The 23,712-nt window shown below is 62.1% G+C and overlaps 2 protein-coding genes across 13 annotated transcripts; one reads left to right on the top strand and one right to left on the bottom strand.

Moving 5' to 3' along the window:
• Positions 1–7,188: 7,188 nt before the first annotated feature.
• Positions 7,189–23,707, bottom strand: CCDC154 (coiled-coil domain containing 154). 12 transcript variants are annotated; one of them, XM_074381796.1, is made up of 17 exons: positions 23,251–23,707; positions 22,702–22,918; positions 22,426–22,615; positions 22,162–22,202; positions 21,782–21,877; positions 21,374–21,497; positions 18,993–19,094; positions 18,782–18,910; positions 18,075–18,704; positions 17,840–17,977; positions 16,717–16,836; positions 16,416–16,492; positions 15,971–16,088; positions 15,197–15,283; positions 14,804–14,985; positions 10,123–10,353; positions 7,189–9,771 (listed from the first exon to the last, which is right to left on the bottom strand). In XM_074381796.1, the coding sequence occupies exons 1-16, from the start codon at positions 23,255–23,257 to the stop codon at positions 10,149–10,151; spliced, it is 2,463 nt and encodes an 820-aa protein (XP_074237897.1). In that variant the 5' UTR covers positions 23,258–23,707; the 3' UTR covers positions 7,189–9,771; positions 10,123–10,148. The 12 variants fall into 12 exon arrangements, 11 of the variants coding, with proteins under 11 accessions (XP_074237897.1, XP_074237896.1, XP_074237900.1 ...); XM_010339012.3 differs by lacking the exons at positions 7,189–9,771; positions 10,123–10,353 and adding an exon at positions 14,537–14,686 and having other exon boundaries at positions 18,075–18,201; positions 18,583–18,701; XM_074381795.1 differs by having other exon boundaries at positions 7,189–10,353.
• PERCC1 (proline and glutamate rich with coiled coil 1) lies at positions 12,675–13,797 on the top strand. The gene has a single exon (XM_039477928.2). It carries the CDS (start codon positions 12,800–12,802, stop codon positions 13,592–13,594), a length of 795 nt encoding a protein of 264 aa, XP_039333862.1. The 5' UTR covers positions 12,675–12,799; the 3' UTR covers positions 13,595–13,797.
• Positions 23,708–23,712: the final 5 nt, after the last annotated feature.

Below are 23,712 nucleotides of genomic sequence, written 5' to 3'. Positions count from 1 at the left end.
AACCGGAAACCGGACGCCATACCAGGCCGGCGCTCACGACTACAGAACGTGAGTCCAGTAGCGCGGCGGAAATGACGTTTGTCTGCGGAGCGCACTTTCCGTCGCAGACTCTAGTGTCCCTGGAGGGCGCGAGGGCATGCCGGGAACTGTAGTTATCTGTCCCTTTCGGCTAGGACCCAGACCCGGGTCCCTGGTCGCCCAGGAGAGGCGGGGCGCCGCGGGGCGGGCATCGTCCTTAGAGAATTAGGTCTGAGTTCGCCTCAGAGTAGTCTCAACCCGCCTGAAGATGCGCCGGACCTGAGTGGGGGTCCGCGCCCTCAGCCCTGCCTGCTTTTTAGTAGAGATGGGGTTTCATCGTGTTGATCAGGATGGTCTCGATCTCTTGACCTCGTGATCCACCCGTCTCGGCCTCCCAAAGTGCTAGGATTACAGGCTTGAGCCACCGCGCCCGGCAAGTGTAAACCCTTTCTTTTCTTGAGACAGGGACTCGCTCCGTCGCCCAGGCTGGAGTGCAGTGACGCGATCTCACATCAGTGCGGTCTCGGAAACCTCCTTTGCAAAAATTATAACTGAGGACGTGATGACAGGGAAGGAGATCAAACCTAAGGGGCTCCGTCCTGCTTCTAACTCTTAAGCTGTCCTTGTTCATTCCTAGGCTTAGGCAGAACTATGGGAAGGATTTCAGTTCATGGCTTGACTCAAACAAAATTGGTAAGATTCCTTTCCAGAAAAGACCTCCTTGACTGAGGACCAGTCTGCTTTTACAGGACTAATACCTTTGCTATAAAATTAGAAATTGGCTGGGCGCAGTAGCTCATGCCTGTACTCCCAGCACTTTGGGAGGCCGAAACGGGCGGATCACGAAATCACGAGTTTGAGACCAGCCTGGCCAACATGGTGAAACCACGTCTCTTACTGAAAGTACAAAAATCAGCCAGGCGTGGTGTTGGGCACCTGTAATCCCAGCTACTCGGGAGGATGAGGAGGGAGAATTGCTGAGGCAGGAGGTGGAAGTTGCAGTGAGCTGAGATCATGCCACTGCACTCCAGCCTGAGTGACAGAACAAGACTCGGTCTCAAAAAAAATAAAAATAAAAATGAGAAGTTATGGTTTAGGGGTCATGCAGCCTCTGACCTCTTGACGGAACCTCCTCTGCACATTGCCGCTAGGGATAACGTTGTGAAGCCTAAGATCAGTGTCTGAGATATTTCGCAGATGCCACTGGACGGATCGGCTTGGCCCACCCAGACCCGTAATCTGGCCCAACCAGTTCTGCCATCCCACGCAGGAAGAAAAGACAGCAAGGAAAACTCCCTTCCATCCCCTGTGATGCATCTCCAACGTGAGCAATCAGAACTTCCCACTTCTCAAGCCTCTGCCCACCAAGTTATCTTTAAAAACTCCTGTCTTCAGGCTGGGGGCAGTGGCTGACACCTGTAATCCCAGCACTTTGGGAGGCCAAGGCGGGTGGATCACGAGATCAGGAGATTGAGGCCATCCTGGTCAACATGGTGAAACCCCGTCTACACTAAAAATACAAAAATTAGCTGGGCGTGGTGGCGCGTGCCTGTAGTCCCAGCTACTTGGGAGGCTGAGGCAGGAGAATTGCTTGAACCCGGGAGGCGGAGGTTGCAGTGAGCCACTATCACACCACTGCACTCCAGCCTGGCGACAGAGACTCCATCTCAAAAAAAAAAAAAAAAAAAAAAAAAAAAAAAAAAGCCGGGTGCGGTGGCTCAAGCCTGTAATCCCAGCACTTTGGGAGGCCGAGGCGGGTGGATCACAAGGTCAAGAGATCGAGATCATCCTGGTCAACATGGTGAAACCCCGTCTCTACTAAAAATACAAAAAAGTAGCTGGGCATGGTGGCGCGTGCCTGTAATCCCAGCTACTCAGGAGGCTGAGGCAGGAGAATTGCCTGAACCCAGGAGGCGGAGGTTGCGGTGAGCCGAGATCGCGCCATTGCACTCCAGCCTGGGTAACAAGAGCGAAACGCTGTCTCAAAAAAAAAAAAAACAAAACAAAAAACAAAAAACAAAAAACTCCTATCTCCAAATGCTAAGGGAGACTCACCTGAGTAATAATAAAACTCCCATCTCCTTCATAGCCAGCTCGGTGTGAATTCGTTTCTCTATTGCTCTGTCTAAGCAGCAGGCAAGGTGAACCCACTGGGCGGTTATTTCTACCTCCCAGGCTCAAGTGCTTCTCCCACCTCAGCTTCCTTAGTAGCTGACCCCAGGTGCATGCCACCACACCTGGCTAATTTTTGTATTTTTTGTGGAGATGGGGTCTTGCCATGTTGCCCAGGCTGGTCTTGATCCCCTGGGCCCAAACGATCTTAAGGCCTCAGCCTCCCAAAGTGTACAAATTCCAGGTGTAAGTTACCACCATACATGGTGGGCCCGCGTGAAGCCCTCCATGCCCTCCCCAGACCACAAAAAAGGACCCACTAATGAAAGCGCCTTTGTGAAATTATGACAGTGAGAGAAAGCTGACGTGGCTGACTCCACCTTGCTTCCAGCCATACAGGCTGTCTTCCTGCATTCCTGAGTGAATTTCTCTCTCTCAGACCTTTTTTTAATTTTTTTGAGCCTTCGTCACCCAGACTGGTGTGCAGTGGCATGATCTCTCAGCTCACTGCAACCTCCGTCTCCCGGGTTCAAACGATTCTCCTGCCTCAGCCTCCCGCGTAGCTGGGACTACAGTCAGGTAGCACCAAACCTGGCTAATTTTTGTATTTTTAGTAGAGACGGGGTTTTGCCATATTGGTCAGGCTGGTCTCAAACTCCTGACCTCAAGTGATCCACCTGCCTCGGCCTCCCAGAAGGCTGGGATTACAGGCATGCGCTACCAGGCCCCCTCTCCGTCTTGGGAGAGACTCTAACTCCCCTAAATTGAGCCTCTAACCCAATCCCGTTCTTTACCCAGGACCCACCACTTACCCAGAGTAGTCCAATCAGTGCTGCTATTTCCTTTAGGTCTGGGGGTCTCCTCAGTATCATCCTTTCAGGGCTCAGCAGAAAGATGTTACAGGATCCCAACCTTTACCAAAGTTAGCCGTTGCGAAGAGGGTTTCCACACTACAGTCCCTTCTGTGGTTCACCAGAATGTGTTACAGGGAAGGGGTCCTGGTCCAGACCTCGAGAGAGGATTCTCGGATCTCCCTCGAGAAAGAATCAGGGCGAGTCCAGAGGGTAAAGTGAGAGCAAGTTTATTAGGAAGGTAAAAGAGGAAGAGAATGGCTATTCCAGGGCGTGGTGGGCGCTGGTCGTCCCAGTTGCTAGGGAGGCTGAGGCAGGAGGATTGTTTGAACCTGGGAGGCGGAGGTTGCAATGAGCTGAGATCACACCACTGCACTCCAGCCTGGGCAACAGAACAAGACACCATTTCAGAAAAAAACAATAAAATGAAACATGTCATTTCTTTGTGTGTGTGTGTGTGTGTGTGTGTGTGTGTGTGTGTGTTTTCATCTATTTTTTTTTTTTTTTTTTTTTTTTTTTTGAGACGGAGTTTCACTCTCGTTACCCAGGCTGGAGTGCAATGGCGCAATCTCAGCTCACTGCAACCTCCGCCTCCTGGGTTCAGGCAATTCTCCTGCCTCAGCCCCCTGAGTAGCTGGGATTACAGGCACGCGCCACCATGCCCAGCTAATTTTTTTTGTATTTTTAGTAGAGACGGGGTTTCACCATATTGACCAGGATGGTCTCGATCTCTTGACCTTGTGATCCACCCGCCTCGGCCTCCCAAAGTGCTGGGATTAGAGGCTTGAGCCACCGCGCCCGGCTATTTTTTAATTTTAAATTTTTTTTAGGAGGAGTCTTGCTCTGTCACCACACTGGAGTGCGGTGGCGTGATCTCAGCTCACTGCAACCTCTGCCTCCAGGGTTCAAGTGATTCTTCTGTCTCAGCCTCTTAAGTAACTGGGACTACAGGCATGCGCCATTCCGCCGAGCTAATTTTTGTGTTTTTAGCAGACACGGGCTTTGACCATGCTGGCTAGGCTGGTCTCAAACTCCTGACCTCGTGATCCGCCCACCTCAGCCTCCCACAGTGCTGGGATTACAGGCGTGAGCCACTACACCCAGGCCCATCTTTTTATTATTTTTATTTTATTTATTTATTTATTATTATTATTATTATTATTATTATTATTATTTTGAGACAGTTTCGCTCTTGTTATCCAGGCTGGAGTGCCATGGCACGATCTTGGCTCAATGCAACCTCCGCCTCCTGGGTTCAGGCAATTCTCCTGCCTCAGCCTCCCAAGTAGCTGGGATTACAGGCACGCGCCACCATGCCCAGCTAATTTTTTGTATTTTTAGTAGAGACGGGGTTTCACCATGTTGACCAGGATGGTCTCAATCTCTTGACCTCGTGATCCACTCGCCTCGGCCTCCCAAAGTGCTGGGATTACAGGCTTGAGCCACCCTGCCCGGCTATTTATTATTTTTTTATATATAAAGACGGGGTTTCACCATGTTGGTTAGGCTGGTCTTGAACTCCCAACCTCAGGTGATCCACCTGCCTTGGCCTCCAAAGTGCTTGAATTATAGGCGTGAGCCACCACACCTGGCCTTATTTTTTATTTTTGCAATATGTTTACACAACAAAACCATATCATTTCATATGCCTAGAGTCTGAGAGGAATTCAAACCCATTCCCACTGTGAGATTAGCTGGAAGCCTGGACGTACCTACAGAGAAGGTGGGGGGCTTCTTTCCTCTCAGGATGGCTCCGGAGTGGGAGGGCGTGCCCCTGATGGCTGGTACAGCTCAGTCTGCCTGTTGCCCGGGTGGTGGAGGGGACCTCTGCCCGTCGGCTGCAGTGTGTGTAGCTGGGTGGTCCTGGACAAGCCCCTTCCCCTGAGCCAGAATCTGCTCACCTCTGGATCACCAGCTCCTGCCCCTGGTTCCCAGCAGAAGCAGCGCCGGATCAGGGACCAGCTCTGTTCCCCCAGGAGCTCTTGGCATCAAGGCCAGGAAGCAGGGCTGGAGGTGTCTCAAGCGTAGCAACACCTGGGCAGCCTGAGCCCAGACGTGTTTGGGGCTGCTGTGTCAACAGAGGCACCTGTTTGCCCGGGTCATCCTCACCAGGCCCTGCCCCACCTGTTCTACCTCAGAACCCCACCTGGAATCACTGTCAAACCAATCCCCCTGTGGCAACCTGGGAGCATCCACTGTGTGGGAGGAGGGAGCTCGATGTGTGGCTGGGGAGGACTGCTCAGCTTCATCCCAGTGTGCAGCCTGGGGGGGCTTCCTGGAGGAGGTGGAAATCAAAGGGCCCTGCGGTTAGGCCTGGAGCCTTTGGGCCAGACTGGTGCAGCTGCTTGGTTGGGGTGTTTTGGGGCAGTTAAGCACGAGCTGCCCCGGGACAGCAGAGTAAAGGGCAGAGCAGGAGCTGCGGCTTCACCCGGGGGACAGGCCAGCCTCTGAGGGGTCACCAAGCTCATCTCAGTCTCAAACAGAAATGAGACACCTGGGAAGGGTGGCTTCCTCCAAGTGGAAAATGGGCGTCCCCCATCCCACTCGGCCCCCTGTGGGAACTGGAAGACGCCACCCTGGGTTCAACAGACCCCAAATTTATGATCCCTCGGAACACAAGAGCTTGACCTTGTCTGGAAACAGGTTCTTTGCCAACGTGATTAGTCAGGATGGGGCCCTTCTGGACTAGGGTGGACCCTAAATCTACAAGGAGGGGAGAGGAGGCCCGTCGTGGAGGCTCACACCTTCCTCTGCAGCCCAGGCACACTCAGGACTGCTGGTAAGCACAGGGGAGGGAGACAGGCGTGGAACGGAGGCTTCCCGGAGCGCTCGGAGGGAGCAGGGTGCTGCTGACATCTTCGCTTTGGACCTGCGGCCTCTGGAACCCTGAGGAAACGCAGTGTGTCTGCTTGGTCGTTGAGGTCCCAGGACACTAACACAGCTGCCCAACCAAAGGGGCCCCACTCCTGACAGATGCCACTCCAGAGGACACCTGCACCCCCCCTGGTGACATCTCAGCTCACTGCAACCTCTGCTTCCAGGCTAAAGCGATTCTCCTGCTGGGAATAGCTGGGATTACAGGCACATGCCACCATGCCCAGCTAATTTTTGTATTTTTAGTAGAGATGGGGTTTCATCATGCTGGCCAGGTCGGTCTCGAACCCCCGACCTCAGGTTATGCACCCACCTTGGACTCCCACAGTGCTGGGATTACAGGCGGGAGCCACCGTGCCGCCCATGTTTTTTTATTTTTTGGGGAGACAGTCTTCCTGTGTTGCTCAGGCCGGGCTCAAACTCCTGGGCCCAGTGGCTCCTCCCACTTCGGAGGAGCTGGGACTCCAGGCTGAGCACCGCACCCTGCTCCCGAGGTGCCCATCTGCCCCCAGGGGGCTTTGGCTGGTGGGCACGGATGTCTCCCCCTCCCCCCTCCCCTCCGCCCCGAATGCTGTGTGTTTGCTTGACCCCGGCTGGGAACACAGCGGATGTGCCGGGCACCCGTGTCCCTGCGGCCGTGCCCTCCCTGGCCAGTCCATGTGGCGTGGGTGCTGGCACTGCCTGGGTGGCTGCTCTCGTCCCCCCCTTTCCCTCCCCAGGGACGGAAACCCACTATCTGAAAGCACACAGACACATTTCTCGGGAGGCCCAACATCCCGCTCCTGCACGGCCGAGGCTGCGGCCGTCGCGTGCCTCACGCGGGGACTAGCCCCAGGGCCTGTTGAGAGCCGGCATATTGGAGCTATTGATTTTCTCCGGAACGATCAATATGGGGTGAGTGGGCACAGCAGGCCTGCTGCACTCGGAAGGGCAGCGCCTTCCTCCCGGGCCTGAAGCCCGACAGCAGGGGTGGGAGCCCGGGCGGGCACGTGGGCAGGGAGCTCAGTTGGCCCGACGCCGCCCCCGTGAGAGGCATGGTGGCTGCAGATGCTGGAAGTTGCTTGGGCCCAGCCCCACTGCAGGGGCCTCCTGCGCTCCTCGCTCCTCGGCCTGGCCCCGACCGCCCGTCCAACCCCAGGAGGGACACAGGTGGTGTGGGACCTGTGTCTTTCCACCATCCCCGATGCCCCAGAGGCTGCCGCCCCACCCAGCCTCACCAGAAACCACAGTCACCTCCCGCCAGGCCTCCCGAGTCTACCTCAGGACTTAGGGGTACAAGGCTGATAGTGACGAGTCCCCCCCATCCCGCCCTCGCCCTCCAGGCCACCCCTGGGTTTCCCTTCGCTGCCTGCTGGGCACCGACGGCCTTGGGCCCTGGCTCAGGCAGCTCCCTGGGTGTCCACACTGGCCCCACACAGCGCCACCCCAGCGCCTCCTCCCAAATGCCTGTCTGCTCCAGTCTGTGCTCGCTCCAGCATTTTCCGTCCCAGACTGGGGTTTTCTCCATGGTTCCTTGTGAGGCAGAGACAAGCATCCAGATGGCTCCGAGCCCTGTGGGGTCACAGGCAGGCCCCCCGCGCCCGAATCAGGGTGCTGAGGCGGGAGCAGCGTGCGGCCTTTCCGGGGGAGCCAGGTCACCTCAGCAGCCACGGCTCCCGCCCCTCCAGCTTCCAGGGGCTCCGGCATCCCAGCTCCTGGCCACCTCCTCTAGCTCCGAAGCCAGCAGTGTCGCCTCTTCCAGCCTCTCTGACTCAGCCTCCTGCCTCCGTCTGACAGTCTGACGGGGACCCCGCGCTAATGTTCGGCCGTGGAAGTGCTGGGCATCAGGCACGGGTGTTCTGGGGCCTTCACAGGGCCGGGTGTGTCCAGGCTGTCCGCTGGGCAGGAACCCCTTCGCTTCCCGCAGCTTGCCTTCCGAGCCCCGACACCCGCCTCCTTCGTGAGGGGCTGGGTCTCGTGTCCTTGCCCTCAGTGTCCAGGACAGCATCCAACACGGACGAGGCTGGTCACTGAGCGAGCTGGTGACTACCTGTGCCCGAAGCCTGGGCTGCCCTCCCCTGCCTCCCGTGCCGTTCAGGGCAGAACACGGGGCCCAGGGGTCCTTCTGGGTCCTCCACTGACTCCATCCCTGCTGAGACCGGCGAGGCAGAGGCCTGCAGTGCCCGGACACCAGGCCGGTCGGCTCCCAGCCCTTCCTCCGCAGGCCCCAGCCACTCCACTGTGCGCGGCAGAGGGCGCTGCGGCCATGGCCAGGAGCAGCATGACCCCCACCCTCTGCAGGTCTGGCCTGGGGGTTCTAGCAGACCAGGGCGGGTGCACCCAGGGCCCCAGGCCTGGAGCTCCTCGGGTCAGTAGGGGCAGTGGCTCTATCTGGGGAGCTGGGGGCCTAGGGCCCTCCCTGAGCCTGGGCAGCTGCAGGTCCTCGCTGACACATCAGAGGGAGTCTGGGGAGGCTGGCGAAGCCCCCCACAGCCAGGGCCTGGCCAAGCATCACCAGACCCTTGAGTCTCAGGGCGGCCCCCATGAGGCCTGGGACAGAGATCCCCACACTGTTTGCATGCTCAGGGCTGAGTATGGCCAGGTACACCTCATCCCAGGGCACAGGCTCACTGGGCTGTGGGGTCACCTGGATTGTGGGGTCACCTGGGCTGTGGGGTCACCAGGGCTGTGGGTCACCTGGAGTGTGGGGTCACCAGGGCTGTGGGGTCACCTGGGATGTTGGTCACCTGGAGTGTGGGGTCACCTGGGATGTGGGGTCACTGGGGCTGTGGGGTCAGCCGGGCTGTGGGGTCACCAGGAGTGTAGGGTCACCAGGGCTGTGGGGTCACCCGGGCTGTGGGTCACCTGGGCTGTGGGGTCACCTGGGCTGTGGGGTCACCTGGAGTGTGGGGTAACCTGGGCTGTGCAGTCACCGGGGCTGTAGGGTCACCTGGGATGTGGGTCACCTGGGCTGTGGGGTCACCTGGAGTGTAGGGTCACCTGGGCTGTGGGGTCACCCGGGCTGTGGGGTCACCGGGGCTGTGGGGTCACCTGGAGTGTGGGGTAACCTGGGCTGTGCGGTCACCGGGGCTGTAGGGTCACCTGGGCTGTGGGTCACCTGGGATGTGGGGTCACCGGGGCTGTGGGGTCACCTGGGATGTGGGTCACCGGGGCTGTGGGGTCACCTGGGATGTGGGTCACCTGGGCTGTGGGGTTACCGGGGCTGTGGGGTCACCTGGAGTGTGGGATCACCGGGGCTGTAGGGTCACCTGGGCTGTGGGTCACCTGGCGTGGGCTTGGCTCCTGCCTGTGAAGGAGCGGTTAAAGAGAAGCCGTAACTGGCATCCGTGCCATGCTGTCCATGCCATGCTCCCATGGCCTCTCCTGGGACTGGACCTCTGCAGGTGGCCCCACCCCTCAGCATGAGACTCGGGAAGCTTCCTAGACCCTTTGTGGTGGTCACCAGCCGGCCTTTGCAGGGCTCACTCTTTTTCTTTTTCTTTTTTTTTTTTTTTTTGAGACAAGAGTTTCACTCTTGTTACCCAGGCTGGAGTGCAATGGCGCCATCTCGGCTCACCGCAACCTCCGCCTCCTGGGTTCAGGCAATTCTCCTGCCTCAGCCTCCTGAGTTGCTGGGATTACAGACACACACCACCATATCCAGCTAATTTTTTGTATTTTTAGTAGAGACGGGGTTTCACCATGTTGACCAGGATGGTCTCGATCTCTTGACCTCATGATCCACCCATCTCGGCCTCCAAAAGTTCTGGGATTACAGGCATGAGCCACCGTGCCAGGTCCCAGGGCTCACTCTTAAAGCTAAACTTTTTATTTCCTGCCCTTTCCTTCGAAGCCGGGGGTCCTGAGTGCAGCTGCAGACGATGGGTAGTCTCAGAGGCCTCCTGAAGTCTCCTGGGATCTCCTGCCTTCTGGGTGCCTGAGAAATTGGGGCAGGTCAGCTGGGACCCCCGGGTGCAGGGAAGGGCTGGGCTCATTGCTCAAATCCCTGTGTACTGGATGCAACAGGGTGGGAGGGGCTCGTCTCCCATCTGACTGGGGAACACCTGGAGTGCCGGGGTAAGGACCCAGGGTGGCGGTCACCCGGGTCCCTGGAAGGTGAAGGCCCAGGAGCTGGGGGCTTGGGACAGGGAGTGTCAGGGCCAGGCCAGGCTGGGGGCTGCTATCCCGTCCTCAGAGCTGGAGTCCCTAGGAAGGGCACTGTGGAGTCCTCCCAACCTGGGCCACTGGGGGCTGCTCTGGAGAGCACTGTGCCAAGTGGGGGGCACACCTGGTGAATGCCAAGGCCAGGGACAGTCACATGTGGATGGCACCTGTCCTGGGATGAGCCAAGTCCCCACAATGCATGTGCACGCCAGGTCTGAATGGGACCTCATTTGGAAATGGTGGGGCCGCCCTGCATGTGTAACTGGTGAAGCTGAGGGCACACTGGGTAGGCACGGGCCCCAAATCCAGGGACGGGGTACCCCTAGGAGGGCAGAGGACACTCCGGGAGAAGACCCTGTAAGGACAGAGGCAGAGACTGGAGAGACACAATCACGGGGCAAGGAGCCAGCCACTCCTGGCGAGCTCTGCCCAGGACCTCAGCCTCTGGACCTGTGTTCCAGGCCACCGGGGTTGTGCTTATTGTCACAGCAGCCTCAGGAAGCTAACACGGCCCCCACAGTGGACCAGCTGGGGCCACCCAGGAGGAGCTGGGAGTCAGTGGGAGCCACAGAGGCCCTTGGGGTGCTTCTGGGGGAGGCTTTCCTGGGAGTAATAGGCGAGGGGAGGGTCCCCAGCTCCCCACTCCTACCCCAGGGGTGGCTGCAGCAGAGAAAGGCAGGCCCAGGGAAGCAGGGGGTTCCTCCATTAATGATCAGTTGCAAACACCTCTGAGCTCTGGGCAGGTGGGCGGCGGTGGTCCCAGCAGGCGTCCCAGTCACAGCTGGGCCAGTGGAGACGGTCCCCGCTGGCCAGGAGGGCCCGATGGCTGGGGGGAGCTGGGCAGGCGCTCCAGGACCCTCCCTGCAGCCCACATGCTGGGCTCTGGCTGGAGGACCCTGGGACTTGGCCCTCTTCCCTACCCCTATCCCCAGGGCCCTCCTGCACCCAGGAGTGGCGTTCACCCCACTGGCTGCAGAGACAGGATGTCCTCTAGAGAGGCCTACTCCAGAACTCAAAATAGCATGAAATTTAATTTTCCGCCTATTTGACAAGGCTGGGTCCGGGCCCCAGTGAGCAGCAGAGATAAGGGTCCCGGGGGCCCGGGGGCGAGCCAGCTGCGCCCACACAAACACTCCACGGTCCCCGGGCAGACCGCGTGCAGGTGAGGCCGGGGTGTGCTCCCCCCTTGGGGCCCTGGTTGCTGGGCGCTAAAGCAAACGGGCTCTATTTGCCCAGTCTGCAATGACAATGCTGTCGCCAAATATTTACCAGCCCCTGGCGGCTGCAGAGCCCGGCTATAAATGCTTGTCCAGGTGGAGGTGCGCCTTCGGAGCAAGAGCTGCGGGCCCTGACCAGGTAGGAGCCAGGGTCTGGGGGGCGGGGGCTGCTGGGGACCGCCACAGCCGTGGACACTGTGAGTCTGTGAGTCCTTCTGTCCAGGGCTTTGGGTGAGTCCCCCAGAGCGTTGGGCTGGCCCAGGGCTGGGCAGGCATCGGGGCAGGTGGTCACGGGAGGGTGCCTGCGTCTGGACAGTCTGTGAGCAGCCAGCCCCAAAGTCTAGAGGTCAGCCCACTGCACGCCTCCCAGGACAGGGACGCCAGCACTTGAGTGAGATTAGGACCATGGTGTGGCCAGCCATGTCTGGGGGCCTCAAAGCTCACCTCCCTGACAGCCAGCGGGGAAACATCCTGACCCAGAGGAACCCCTGTCCCAGTGCTCTGGCTGCTCCCTGCAGCCCTCGCCCCTCTGCGCAGCCGCTCTCCCTCCCGCAGACGTCCTCCCTCCCCGCAGCCCTCCTCCCTCCCTCCCTGCAGCCCTCCTCCCTCCCTCTGCCCCTCTGCCCTAGGCTCCAGACAAGACAGGCTCAGGCTACCTGGCCCCGGGACACCTCGAGGAGGGGCTGGGTGGCCCTGGTCTCTGTGGTGGGCCCTGCCTGGCAGCTGGCCCAGAGCGGTGAGTGGACCCATCCCACAGTCACCACCCAGACACCCTCCTGCCAGGCTCCTCACCCCAGTGCTTCCCTTCAGTGGTCCCGGCCAAGTGCAGCGACCCCCAAAGCCCACCCCTTTAGGGACCTCCCACCTCAGCTGCCTCCATCATCACAGAGTTAGGACCACTGGGGTGCTGCCTCCTGTTCTCATGGGACTGCGATGGCCCCAAAGAACCCCACAGCGGCTGCACGAGCTCTGGGCCCAGTATGGCCGATGTCCCCACTTTCATTAAGAACCATGGAGCCCCTGGGTCTGATGCCACAGCAGCCCCAGACTGGGACCCAGCTCCGGCTCAGCAGCCCCCGTCCCCCTGCCCTGCGAGGGTCCCTGGCCACCTGCCTGGCTTCTCCAGGCCCAGTCCCCAGGGCCTCCCCTCTTCCACCCAATGTGCTCCCCTGTCCAGTGACCACAATTCTAGTGACGCCATCCCCGTGCCCCACCCGACTGCCCCCCACAACAGGACCCCACGGCTCCTGCCAGTGGCCATCCTGAGTTCAGCAGGCCTCAGCCCCAGCTGACCATGCCATCATGCCCCAGCCACGCGGCCACAGTGCCCACCCTGTCTCTCCCCACACCTCACTCCTGTGGTGACCCATGCCCTCAACAAGCACAACTGGGGGCCCGGGACCTCCAGGGAGCTGAGGAGCTGAGGAAGTTCTCCAGGGGAGGCCACAGACCTGGGGGCTCCGAGTGCAGCGGTCGTGGGTGGCCGGGGCATGGCCAGGCCTCACAGGGAACCCGCCCCTCGGTCTCCCTCCCCAGCCAGTGCCTGCTGCCCCGGAGGTCCCCGAAGTGTGGGAGAGCACGGAGATGGCCGCTGGCGTGATCCGGCCCCTGTGTGACTTCCGGCTGCCCCTGCTGCGCCACCACCCTGTCGCGCCCTCAGATCCGGAGCCCCCAGAGACTTCGGAGGAGGACGAGGAGGAGGAGGATGAGGAGGAGTTGGAGAGCGAGGGGCCGGGGGGCTGCAGCCCGATCCTCCCGGGCTCAGGCCGGGCAGAGGCCCCCTCGGAGGCAGCCCCTCAGGGTCCCAGCAGCCCCGAGCCACCGCTGCAGCTGCTGCGTTTCTCAGAGCTCATCAGCGACGACATCCAGCGGTACTTTGGCCGCAAGGACAAGGGGCAGGACCCAGATGCCTGCGACATCTATGCCGACAGCCGCCCGGCCAGCATCACCGCCCGGGAGCTCTACTACGCAGACCTGGTGCACCTGGCCCGCGGCGGGGCCCTGGAGGATGAGGACACCCCAGAGCCCAGGGTCCCTCAGGGGCAGGTGCGCAGGCCGGGCCTCAGTGGGGACGGGCCACAGCCCCTGGGACCCCTGGCCGAGCTCTTCGACTATGGGCTGCGGCGGTACTGGGGGCCCAGGGCGGCAGCCAGCTGGAGCCTGAGGCTGGAGCGGAAGTATGGCCATATCACCCCCATGGCCCAGAGGAAGCTGCCCCCGTCCTTCTGGAAGGAGCCGACCCCCAGCCCCCTGGGTCTGCTGCACCCTGGCACGCCGGACTTCAGCGACCTGCTGGCCAGCTGGTCAGCCGAGGGCTGTCCTGAGCTGCCTGGTGGGGGAACCCCAGCCCTGGAAGGGGCACAGCCAGCTGAGGCCTAGCGAGGGGTCGGGGTCGGAGTGAGCTGGCCGCAGCGGGGCTGCCTACTGAGGCAAAAGACTCTCCTCCCGTCCTCCTGGGAAGAGCCTCCTCCATCCCTCTTGGCCACCACAGGGCAAACCCAGACGCCACTAGGGCTGGACTGCGGTGGGAGCAGCAAGAGCAGTGCCCAGACCTGGCCATGCCCTGGCCTTCAGCCCCAGCAGAGCCCTGGAGGGGCACAGGGACCCCCAGAGCCCTGCCCACAGACTGAGGGGGCTCCACCCACCAGCGGCCCCCAGGGGAGGCTGAGGGGCCAGCCCCAGAGATTCCAGGTCAGCGGCAAGGGACAGTGGAGGACAGAGCCCCCTGGGCCGGCCCTCCCGCTGCCTGCTCGCCCTTGGGCTGGGTGGCCTGGGCCCCCCCGCACATGGTGGCAGGGTTGGCAACCACAGGAGGAGCGAGGGCTTTCCTGGAGAGGCAGGAAGAGGGCCACTGCCTGACCAAAAGAGCAAACAAGGGCTGTTTTCCTCCCCAGATGTTGGAAGGCGCTTCCCTGCAGGGGCGCCGGGTTGGAGGGGCTGCGAGGCAGAGCAGGGAGTCTGAGGCAGGCCAGGCAGCTTCCCCGGGTCCTCTCACAACCCAGGCAGGGGCAGCTCATGGCGGGTTCTGGCGGAGACTGGCCTGGGTGCTTCTGTGCAGGCCCCAGCCCAGCCCCTTCCACCCCGGGGGGCTCTGGCAGCCCTAGGGGGCCCGGCAGGGAGGGAGAGGGGCTGGGGTGCCATGAAAAGCAAAGGCCTGCAGCCAGGCCGGGCCTGTCAGGACAGGAAGAGTCGTGGGGATCAAGGGACTGGGCCCCTCCAGGCTCGGGCAGCCCACTGTCTGGGGCCTCCTCACCACCCCTCTCAGCACCGCAGACCCTGGGGAGCCCCCCACCCCCAGCAGGCATCAGGGAACCTCAGCTCTAATGAGAACAAGGCCAGCACGTTTACTTCTGGATAAAGAGCGAGGGTGGGAGCCGCTGCACCTGCTCCCGGCCATGGGGCTTCTCTGGGACCCCTCCTGGCCTCTGACGGGCCCTGAGCTTTGTGAGAGACACCTTCCACTGCAGCCACCTGTCCAGAGACGTGGCACGTGGCCCCTGCACTCCTGCCCCACTCTCCTTGGGCCCCTCCAACCCCGCACCCTGACCCAAAGGTACAGGAGGCTGCTCGGGAATCCCTGCTGCCCACCTCACAGCCTGGTACACGCCCCAGCAGTTCACAGGCGCCACCTCGCCGGGCGCCACATCCTTGATGAAGACCCGCTGCCTCGCCAGGGATGGGAGCGCCTTGCTGCCCAGCGGCGCCCGAGGGCCCTTCTCACTCCACAGCCGCAGCACGGTCTCCCGCAGGGCGGCCATCTCCTGCGTGCGCTGTGGGACGGGGATGCCAGCGTCACCCAGGAGCCAGACCCCAGGGCAGGAGACGGCAAACAGGGGGCTTATCTCCCACCTGGAGCCCAGAAGCCATGGTCTTCAGGGAAACACTGCCCAGCGCCAGACACTCAGACAGACAGATGTGGGAAGGCGGCAGGGCTGAGGGAGTGGGGGGGTGCCGGGTGCTGGCAGCCCAGGGCCTCCTCACCAGCCGGGCCTCGCTGTTGAACTTGAGGTTCTGGATGGTCTTGTTGGCCTGGATACAGCTTTCCAGCTTCATTATTTGGTTCTGAAACTAAACACGGCCCCCATTTGGGCACAGACGGGGCCGGTCTGTCGGGGTCCTGCCGTCCGCACGGACGTCCCCACTCCTGCTGTTGACTGCTTGGAGTTTGGGCAGGGGCCACCTGCCCACACACTGGCCCTTGCCCCACTTCAGGGCCTGGGACAAGCTCTGCTGAGGAAGGGGTGGCTGGAGAGCGGCCCCGCAGGGACCCGGCGAGGGCTCAGGGCTGCTCCCGCCCTCGTGGCCACAGACGCCCCAGTGTGGGAGCTCCAAGCAGGGGCCTCCACTTGGAACTTCCAGAGGCTGAGACAAGCCAGCACAGCTTTTTTTTGAGACGGAGTCCCCGCTCCAGTGGCACAATTTCGGCTCACTGCAACCTCCTCCGTCCAGGTTCAAGTGATTCTCCTGCCTCAGCCTCCGAAGTAGCTGAGATTACAGGCATGCTCCACCACACCTGGCTAATTTTAGCATTTTTAGTAGAGATGGGGTTTCTCTACGTTGGTCAGGCTGGTCTAAACCTCCCGACCTTGGCCTCCCAGAGTGCTGGGACTCCAGGCGTGAGCTACTGCACCCAGCCTCAGATAGCTGTTTTTCTGAGCCTCTCCTTAGGCTGGGGGTCCTGCCCGCATGGCTGTCCCGTCTGACCCCGATGGCTCCCCTTCTACTCCAGCCGGGCAGGGGCAGCCCCGGGATTACCGTGGCCAGCTTGCCCTGCATCTCCGCAATCTTCCGCCCGGGGCTGTCTTCCTTCAGCAGCTGCACAGATGACAGCAGCGTGGCCAGCTCCTGCCGCAGGGCCCCCACCTCGAACTCCCTGTGGCACCAGATGCCGGGGCCGGCTGTGGTGTGTGCTCAGGGGTAGGGCCGGGACCAGGGATATGGGCTGCTCCCACAGCCACCATAGGGCTAAGGAGGCTTGAGGGGGATCAGCTCTGTCACCCCTCCAGTGAGGAAGGTGGAGGTCCCCAGCAGACAGCAGAGGGAGGGCTTGAGGCTCCTGAGAGCAGCACCAGGGTGGCGAGGTGAGCACGTCTGTCACGGCACTGGGGGGCTTGTGGAGAGCAGCGAGCATGGGGACTGGCCCAGCCCAGTGATGGTCAGTAGGGCCCCTGCCCGCGTCCCAGGGCCCCGGAGGCTGCACCTGGCCTTGCCTTCAGCAGAAATCCTGAGATCCGAGTCGCTCTTGTGAAGCAGGCACTTGTCTGAGACGCCCTCTATCTGAAGAGAGCCGGGAGCAGCGGGCGGCCCCAGGGCCCAGTCTAGCACCAGCTTCGGCCTCAGCCCCCGGGACAGGGAGAAGAGGAGAGGACAGGGAGGGGAGGGGTCCCACACCACCGCCAAGGCTAAATGCACCAGGCTGGGTGTGCCTTCGCCCACCATCTGGGGGAGGCCGTCCAGCTTCTCCCGCACACCCCGTAGGGGCTGGCTGTGCCTTCGCCCACCTTCTGGGGGAGGCCGTCCAGCTTCTCCTGCACCCCCCGCAGGTATGCGGCCACTTCCTTCTGCCATCTGGCCAGGTCCTCCAGGGACTTCCTCTCTGCACCTTCCCATTTAGTCTTTGCCTGGGGTACAGACACCCAGTGAGGGACAGAGCCCACATTGGGAGGACAGAGAGAGGGATGGATGGACAGACGGACAGAGAGCTCCGGGGGGCAGGCGGTCCCACGTGCACTTCCAACTCTGAGACATGTGTGCACCGGTCTGCAGACAGCTGGGATGGCCCAGCCAGGCACGCTCTGGGGACACACATGCCATGGGGGCTCGGGCAGTCAACGGACTGTGGAGCTGTTCTGACCACACAGGTGCCCAAGGGAGGCAGGGCCGGCCCCAATGGGATTCAGCCCTGAATCACAGGCTGTCCTGACGTCTGTCCGTGGATGAGCGGGAACCTGGGGGCAGTGTCCACGCAAGGCGCATTACAAAGCGGTGGAAGGGATAAAGCTCTGTGCATGAGCCAAGGAGTGGGGAACAGGACGCCCATGGGTGTCCCTGACAAAGCGGCTGCATGGTGCATGGCTCTGTTTCCTGAAAATGTCCAGAACAGGCTGGGCTGGGAGACAGGGAGGGGACCGAGTGGCCAGGGGGCGGGGGATGGGAATGAGCGAGGACGGGGCTGGGATTCTTTCTGGGGATGAACGCTGTGAAATTGTGGGCATGATGGCCGGCCCTGTGAACAGACTAAACACGGAACCGCGTGCATTCACGGGTGAGTTGCGTGGGAGAGAATCCTTCTCAATAGAGCCGTGAAAAAGTGAACATGCACACGCTGGTGGGGGCCGCTTGTCTGCCCCTCTGCGAGCGGCCCGACGCGTAGCTGGGCCGTAGGTCAAGGTTCCAACTCAGGCCTCAGGGGCTGCAGGTGCTGGACCGAGGCCCTCAGGGGCTGTCCTGCCCCACACAGGAGTCTCTGGGACTCGGAGTCCCCCAGGCCCTGGGGACAGTTGTTGGGTGGGATGGGAAGCTTGCGACAGGCCTGTCGGGCCTCTACCCTGGGGGTAGTGGTGGGCTGAGAGCCGAGCGGTGGGGACTCCCCCCAGCCTGCCTGCCCCCCACCGCCTAGCGCACCTCGGACAGCCTGAGGCCCAGCATCTGCTCCTGCAGGTCGAGCCGGCTGCTCAGGGCTGGGAGGCGGTCACTCAGCTCCTTTACCCGCCCGGCCAGCTGCACCACTGACACCTCCAGAGCCTGGCTCTTCTCTCGGAGCTGCGGGGGACAGGTGGGTGCGGGGAGGCCCAGCTAAGGGCCCATCCTGTGTGCAGGGGGGACCCCGTGGGGGCCGTGATGCGCTGCCCCCCCTCACCAGTGCCAGCTCGCCATGTATCTCCTGCCGGGCCAGCTTCCCGGCCAGCTGGGCAGCCTCCAGGTTCTCCTGCACATAGGTGGCCAGCTCCCCGGCCCGGCTGTCCTCCAAGCGCCCCTTGGCATCCCTAGGGGTTGGGGACACATAGACGCCCTCAGCGGGTCCTGCCCACCCCTCAGCACTGGGCCCGGGAGGGAAGCTTGGCTGCTGGCTCTGGAACCTCCCAAGAGATCCTGGGATCGTTAGATGGGGTACAGTCACAGTGCCACCAAGATAGGGCTTCACTGCTGACTGCCACAGCTGAGCACCCCAGGGAGGGCAGGCTGGAGTCCCCATGGGAGGAGTGGCTGCACAGCTGCCCCGTCTGAACCTGGCTGCACCTCTGGGGTCAAGCACTCTGCTGGGAGAGGCAAGGTCATTCTCTGCTGCGTCGGCCACCGTGGCCCCTTCAGAGTGGTACATTAGGGTTCCCCCAGCCTGACAGCACCTGAGGCCCCAGGATACCCACCAGGCCTTCTCCTCGGCCAGCAGGACACGGTTCAGCGACGCCTGGTTCTGCTGCACAAACTTGGTGAGCTGGGCCACAGCCGCATCCAGGCCCTGGCACTGCTCCAGGAGGTGGCTCTCCTGCTGCAGAGTAGAGGCTGCCCTGAGACCCGAACCCCAGCCCTGGCCCTGCCCGCCCCGCTGCTGCCCACCCAGCCCACCTCACTCTGCCCCTGCAGGGCCCGCAGGCGCTCCTCCATCAGTCCCTGCAGCTTCTCCCACCGGCTCTCCAGCTCGCCCCGCAGGCTGCCCTCCAGCCTCAGCCTGGAGCTCTCCGAGGCCCTCATTCTCTGCGGGGAGACCCCACCATCCACTGCAGGTCTGCCTCTGGGAAGGGGACGTGGGGCAGGCCGGCCGCAGGCAGGCTCCCACCTTCTCGAGGGCCAGGAAGCTCTTCTGCAGGAAGCCGCACAGCTTGGCCTCCCTCTTCAGGAAGCGCAGGCTCACCTCTTCGCCGAGCCTGGTCATCTGGGCCTGGAGCAGGGGCACATTGTCCCGTGGGCAGCCTCTGCCAGACACCCGGCCGGTCCCGCTTCTGCCCATGGTCTCCAGCAGAGTTGGAGTCCCCTGCTGTCCCCCAGCCCAGCAGAGCAGGGCCTGCCACGCCCTCGGCTGGAAGAAAGCCAGGACGGGCAGGAGCACTCTGTACGCAGATACCGACCAGGCACGGGTGTGAGAAGGAAGCGCCTGAAGGCCACGTTCATGTGAGGTCCAGACACGCTTGGCATCCACCACCAATGCCACCCAGGGAAGGCCGCCCAGCTGCCACTATGCCCCGGCAGGGAAGCAGGAATGCCGTGTGGGCATCCCCATGCAGGGGAAGCCAGGCAGGCTGACCAGAGCCTTGGGGCCCTGTCTCCACCCCAACGGCTGCTTTCCTGCTGCACTGAGGGTCTGAAGGGGACGGGAAAGCGGATATGCCACCGGCCCTGTACCTGCATCTCACACACCCAAAGGGCAGGCAGGTGGCACAGGCCCTTCGCCAGCCACAGAGAGAGCACCTCCCGGGAACCTTCCCCTCTGCCCAAGCCCCTGTTGGCCCCCTGGCCCCCAGGAGTCCCCCTTAGAGCAGATATTTTTTTGTAAAAAGCCAGATGGTACACGTTCCAACCTCGTGGGGTCTCTGTTGTAACCCTCTCAGCGCGGCGGTTACAGCCCCCAGAGCAGATGTTGATAATGTGTAAAAAAATGTTTGTGTGTGCCAATAAAACTCTATTTACAAAAACAAGCAGTGGCTGACGCCTGTAATCCCAGCACTTTGGGAGGCCAAGGTGGGCGGATTACCTGAGGTCAGGAGTTCGAGACCAGCCTGGCCAACATGGTGAAACCCCGTCTCTACTAAAAGTACAAAAATTAGCTGGGCAATGTGGCGGGTGCCTGTCATTCCAGCTACTCTGGAGGAGGCTGAGGGAGACTCGCTTGAACCCGGGATATGGAGGTTGCAGGGAACCGAGACTGTCCCACTGCATTCCAGCCTGGGCAACAGAACCAGACTCTTTTTTTTTTTTTCCCTCCTCTCCACTACCAAGACTGTCTCAAAAGAAAGAAAAAGCTTTTTGGGAGGTCGAGGTAGGAGGATCACTTGAGCCCTGGAGTTTGAGACCAGCCTGGGCAATGCAGTGAGACCTCGTCTCTACAAAACATAAAAAAATGACCCAGGCAGGGTGCATGTGCCCACAGTCCCAGCTACTTGGGAGGCCGAGGCAGGAGAATCACTTGAGCCTGGGAGGTCGAGGCTGCAGTGAGCTGTGACTGTACCACTGCACTCCAGTCTGAGCAAACGAGCAATACCCTGTCTTAAAATAAGAAACAAGTGGTGGCCTGGCTTTGCTGTCTCTGGCCCTAGAGATCACTCAGCCACCTGTGCTCAGGGAAAGGCGGACACCCTCATAAGCGGCAGCTCCCCCCACACCTGGCACCTCGGGAATCCTCAGCCCAGCACCTCTGCCTGCTCCACACAGCCACTCAATAGCTTCCCAAAGGGCAGCAGAGCTATGCGGGTGGCAGCTGGGGCGCCCCAGCCGTCCTGGCCCCACACCAGGCATGCAACCTGGCGTGCACCGAAACCTGCTACAGTCCCCAGTCTCTCTTTGTGGAGCTCAGGCCTGGGCTGCAGAAATGTGCAGCTGCCCGGTCCCCTCCCCAGCCATTGCGGGGGCCCCTGCTAAGGCAACAGTGGGAGGGGGAGCTGCTCTGGCCCAGTGGACAGGACCCTGGGTTCTAGGAACTCGTGTCCCCAGAAAGGCGACTCCCGCTTTGTGTGCAGGGAGAGGCAAAGCCTCAAAGTGGCTGTGGAAGGGGCTTCGGGGCTGAGAACTGTTGGTCCGGGCAGGCGCCAGCTGTGTGGGGAGGGCCACAGGGGCAGGACACAGCCTGGGGCGAAGCGCGCCTGGACCTATAGCTGCCGGCCTCACATGGCCACTGAATGTTTTGTTTTTTTTGAGATGGGGTCTTGCTGTGCTGCCCAAGCTGGTCTTGACTTCCCAGGCTCCAGTGATCCTCCTGCTTCCACCTCTCAAAGTGCTGGGATTACGGGCATAAGCCACTGCACATGGCCTCAGCCGTTGCAACGGGCACGTCTGACTGAGGAATTTCACTTTAAATCATCTACAATCGTAGCTGATTTCAAGGGACACAGCTACGTGGCGAGCGGCCGCCACATTGGATGGCACTGGCCAGGAGGAGTGTCTCCTCCTCGCCCTCCAGCTGGACCCGGACCGGCCCCCTGAAGGCTGGGCCTGGCCCAGTGGTACCTCCATCCTGGCCACCTCCAGGTCCATCCTCCGGCTGCTGTCCTCCTGGTCCTTCCGCAGGGCGCTGCAGGCCACCTCCCGGCCCTCCTCCTCCTGCCGCAGCAAGTCGGTCAGCTTGGCCAGCCTAGAGACATCGGCTGCGGTCACAGCAGGGTAAGGCTGATCCACAGCCCGGCCACGCAGCAGGTGGACGCCCGCCCACTGCAGGGAAACAGAGGAGCCAGAAACACGGCAGGGCCGGGGTGAATCTTGCCCACGGAGGGTCCTCGGCGGGCCCAGGCTCTCCAGCACGCTCAGCACCCAGTGCGGGTGCCCCTCTGGCTTACTGGGGATGCATGGCAGGGAGACCCACGTCTTGGCTCAGACAGGGACTCTCAAATGAGCCAGCCCCGGGTGGCGGGTGCCCACCTGAGGCCGGCCTCCTGCTCGGCGCCCTTCCGCTCCGCCTCCAGCTGTGCCTGCCTCCTCCTGAGTTGGCTCAAGGCTTCCCGGATCTCCACCAGCCTGGCACACAACCAAATCGCTCCCGAGAGGCCCAGGTGGACTGAGCAGCCTCTGGGGGCTGGGGTCCAGCTGAGGGGCCCCTGTGGCCACCTCCCACGGCTTTCCCGGGTCTCTGCGGGCTGGCCAGGGGTGTACAAACCCGGCCCTTTCTAGGTGGACCTGGATGTGTATCCCTTACTCCAGGACACCCCACAGGGGAAGTGGACCCCCCACCAGACCTGCCACTGCTCTCCTGCTGTGGCCTCCCCATCCTGGGCCTATGCCTTTGGGTGTGTGGGGCTTACCTTTTGTCCAGGGCCTGCATCTGGTTCTGCAGGCCAGAGAACTGATAGGAGGAAGGAGGAGGAGGCAGTGGCAGCGGCGGCTGAGGGCTGGGCCCAGACCCGGGCCTCGCACCTGCCCTTAGAGTCTACCCAGCTCCAGCACCGCCAGCCCGTGGGAGCTCTGGGCCTGGGCAGCAGGGGTGAGCTGGGCTCCAGGCGCAGAAGCAGCTGCCCCTAACACCCAGGAAGGGGCAGCCGGACCTGTGGGTTTGGGGTGCCGCTCACCTCCTGTGCCTCCTTCTCGGGGGCCTGGGCCGCCGGCCACACCTCCTGCCTCAGCTGCCTCAGCTCCGAGCCCTGCAGCTCCAGGCGGGCCCGCACCTGCAGCAGGGCGCCCAGCAGGCTCCGCGTGGCGCGCTCACAACGCCGCCTGTGCTCCCGCAGACGGGCCCCCTCGGCCTGCAGCTCCACCACCCTGGCCGGGGCGAGAGTGGGTGAGTCTGGAGGTGCCCCCAGCGGACGCAGAGGTCCTCCCTCCCCAGAGCCCCCAACAGGGCTCACCACTGCTCCAGCTGTCTCCAGCGCTTGGCCGCGTCCTGCTCTGGGACGGAGGCCGTGGATGTTGGGTGGCTGGACTCATACCTCTCCGAGAGCTCTTCCAGGCTCGAGGGCTCGGGGCTGGCCAGGTCTCCAGCCAGGAGGGGCCCCAGGTCTTCCAGGGTGACGGTGCTCGGCTGGGAAGGGGCCGATGGCCCTGAGGGGCTGTTGTCAGCCGGTTCTGCAAGGAGGCATCTTAGGAGTTCACTCCTCGGGGCCCGGCTCCCACTGGAGCTTACAGGAACAGGGACCCAAATCCCTGCAGGACCCTCGCCCACCACCCAGAGCCCAACGAGTCTCCCTGAGTCATACAGGATCCCGATGGGCTCAGCTCAGAGAAGTCCAGGGCCTGAAGACACACAGCACTGGGGGGCAGCGGCATGGTGGCACCCCACCCAGCCAGCTCCAGAGGGAGCCCCAGGGTCAGCAGCAGAGCTGCCTCCACCTCCGCCCCCACGGCAGGCCCTCCCTGGGCCCCCAAACCTGTGCTCCCCGCCCTCGGCTCTGGCTCACCTGACATGGCTGCCTGGGCTGCACCAGCCACTCTGCCCGATGCTGTGACCCACGCCTGGGGCCTCTCAGGCCAGGGCAGCAGGGGCCAGAGGGAGGAAGTCCCGGGAAGACTCCAGGCCTCGGTGTCGAGGGATGAGCTGCTGCACTAGTCCAGATGCCTTCCCAGGGGCCGCGAGGAGGCAGGTGTTGGGGGCCAGCAGGGCTGTTCTGGAACCTTCCTTCTCTCCCCAGAACCTCGTGGCTTCACAGCCCAACTGCCAGTAGCCCTGGAGCCCTCAGCTCCCCCACTCCCACAGGCCCCCAACTGACTGCTCCCCGATGGATCAGGGGCCCATTCCCCAGGGGGTACAGACACCTATCCTCTGGCAAAAGGGGCTTCCTTCAGCTGCTGGGGGAGGGGCGGGAAGGCGGGACCTGAAAGTCCCAGGACAGTAGACCCAGCCAGGCCCCAGCTGAGCAGAG

Source organism: Saimiri boliviensis, chromosome 12 (genome assembly GCF_048565385.1).
Source record: "Saimiri boliviensis isolate mSaiBol1 chromosome 12, mSaiBol1.pri, whole genome shotgun sequence".
Lineage (NCBI taxonomy): Eukaryota > Metazoa > Chordata > Mammalia > Primates > Cebidae > Saimiri > Saimiri boliviensis.
Note: the sequence above shows the minus strand (reverse complement) of the source record. Positions and strands in the feature narration are given on the sequence as shown.

What these genes read in the sequence shown, in the direction of transcription:
- CCDC154 (XM_074381793.1), bottom strand. An exon ending in TGGAGGTGGCCAGGATGGAG is followed by an intron (nt 19,095 to 21,373) that starts GTACCACTGGGC and finishes CCCCTGCTCCAG; the next exon opens with GCCCAGATGACCAGGCTCGG. An exon ending in TGGGCCTCAGGCTGTCCGAG is followed by an intron (nt 16,837 to 17,839) that starts GTGCGCTAGGCG and finishes TCTGTACCCCAG; the next exon opens with GCAAAGACTAAATGGGAAGG.
- PERCC1 (XM_039477928.2), top strand. Translation starts at nt 12,800, where the DNA reads ATGGCCGCTGGCGTGATCCGGCCCCTGTGTGACTTCCGGCTGCCCCTG.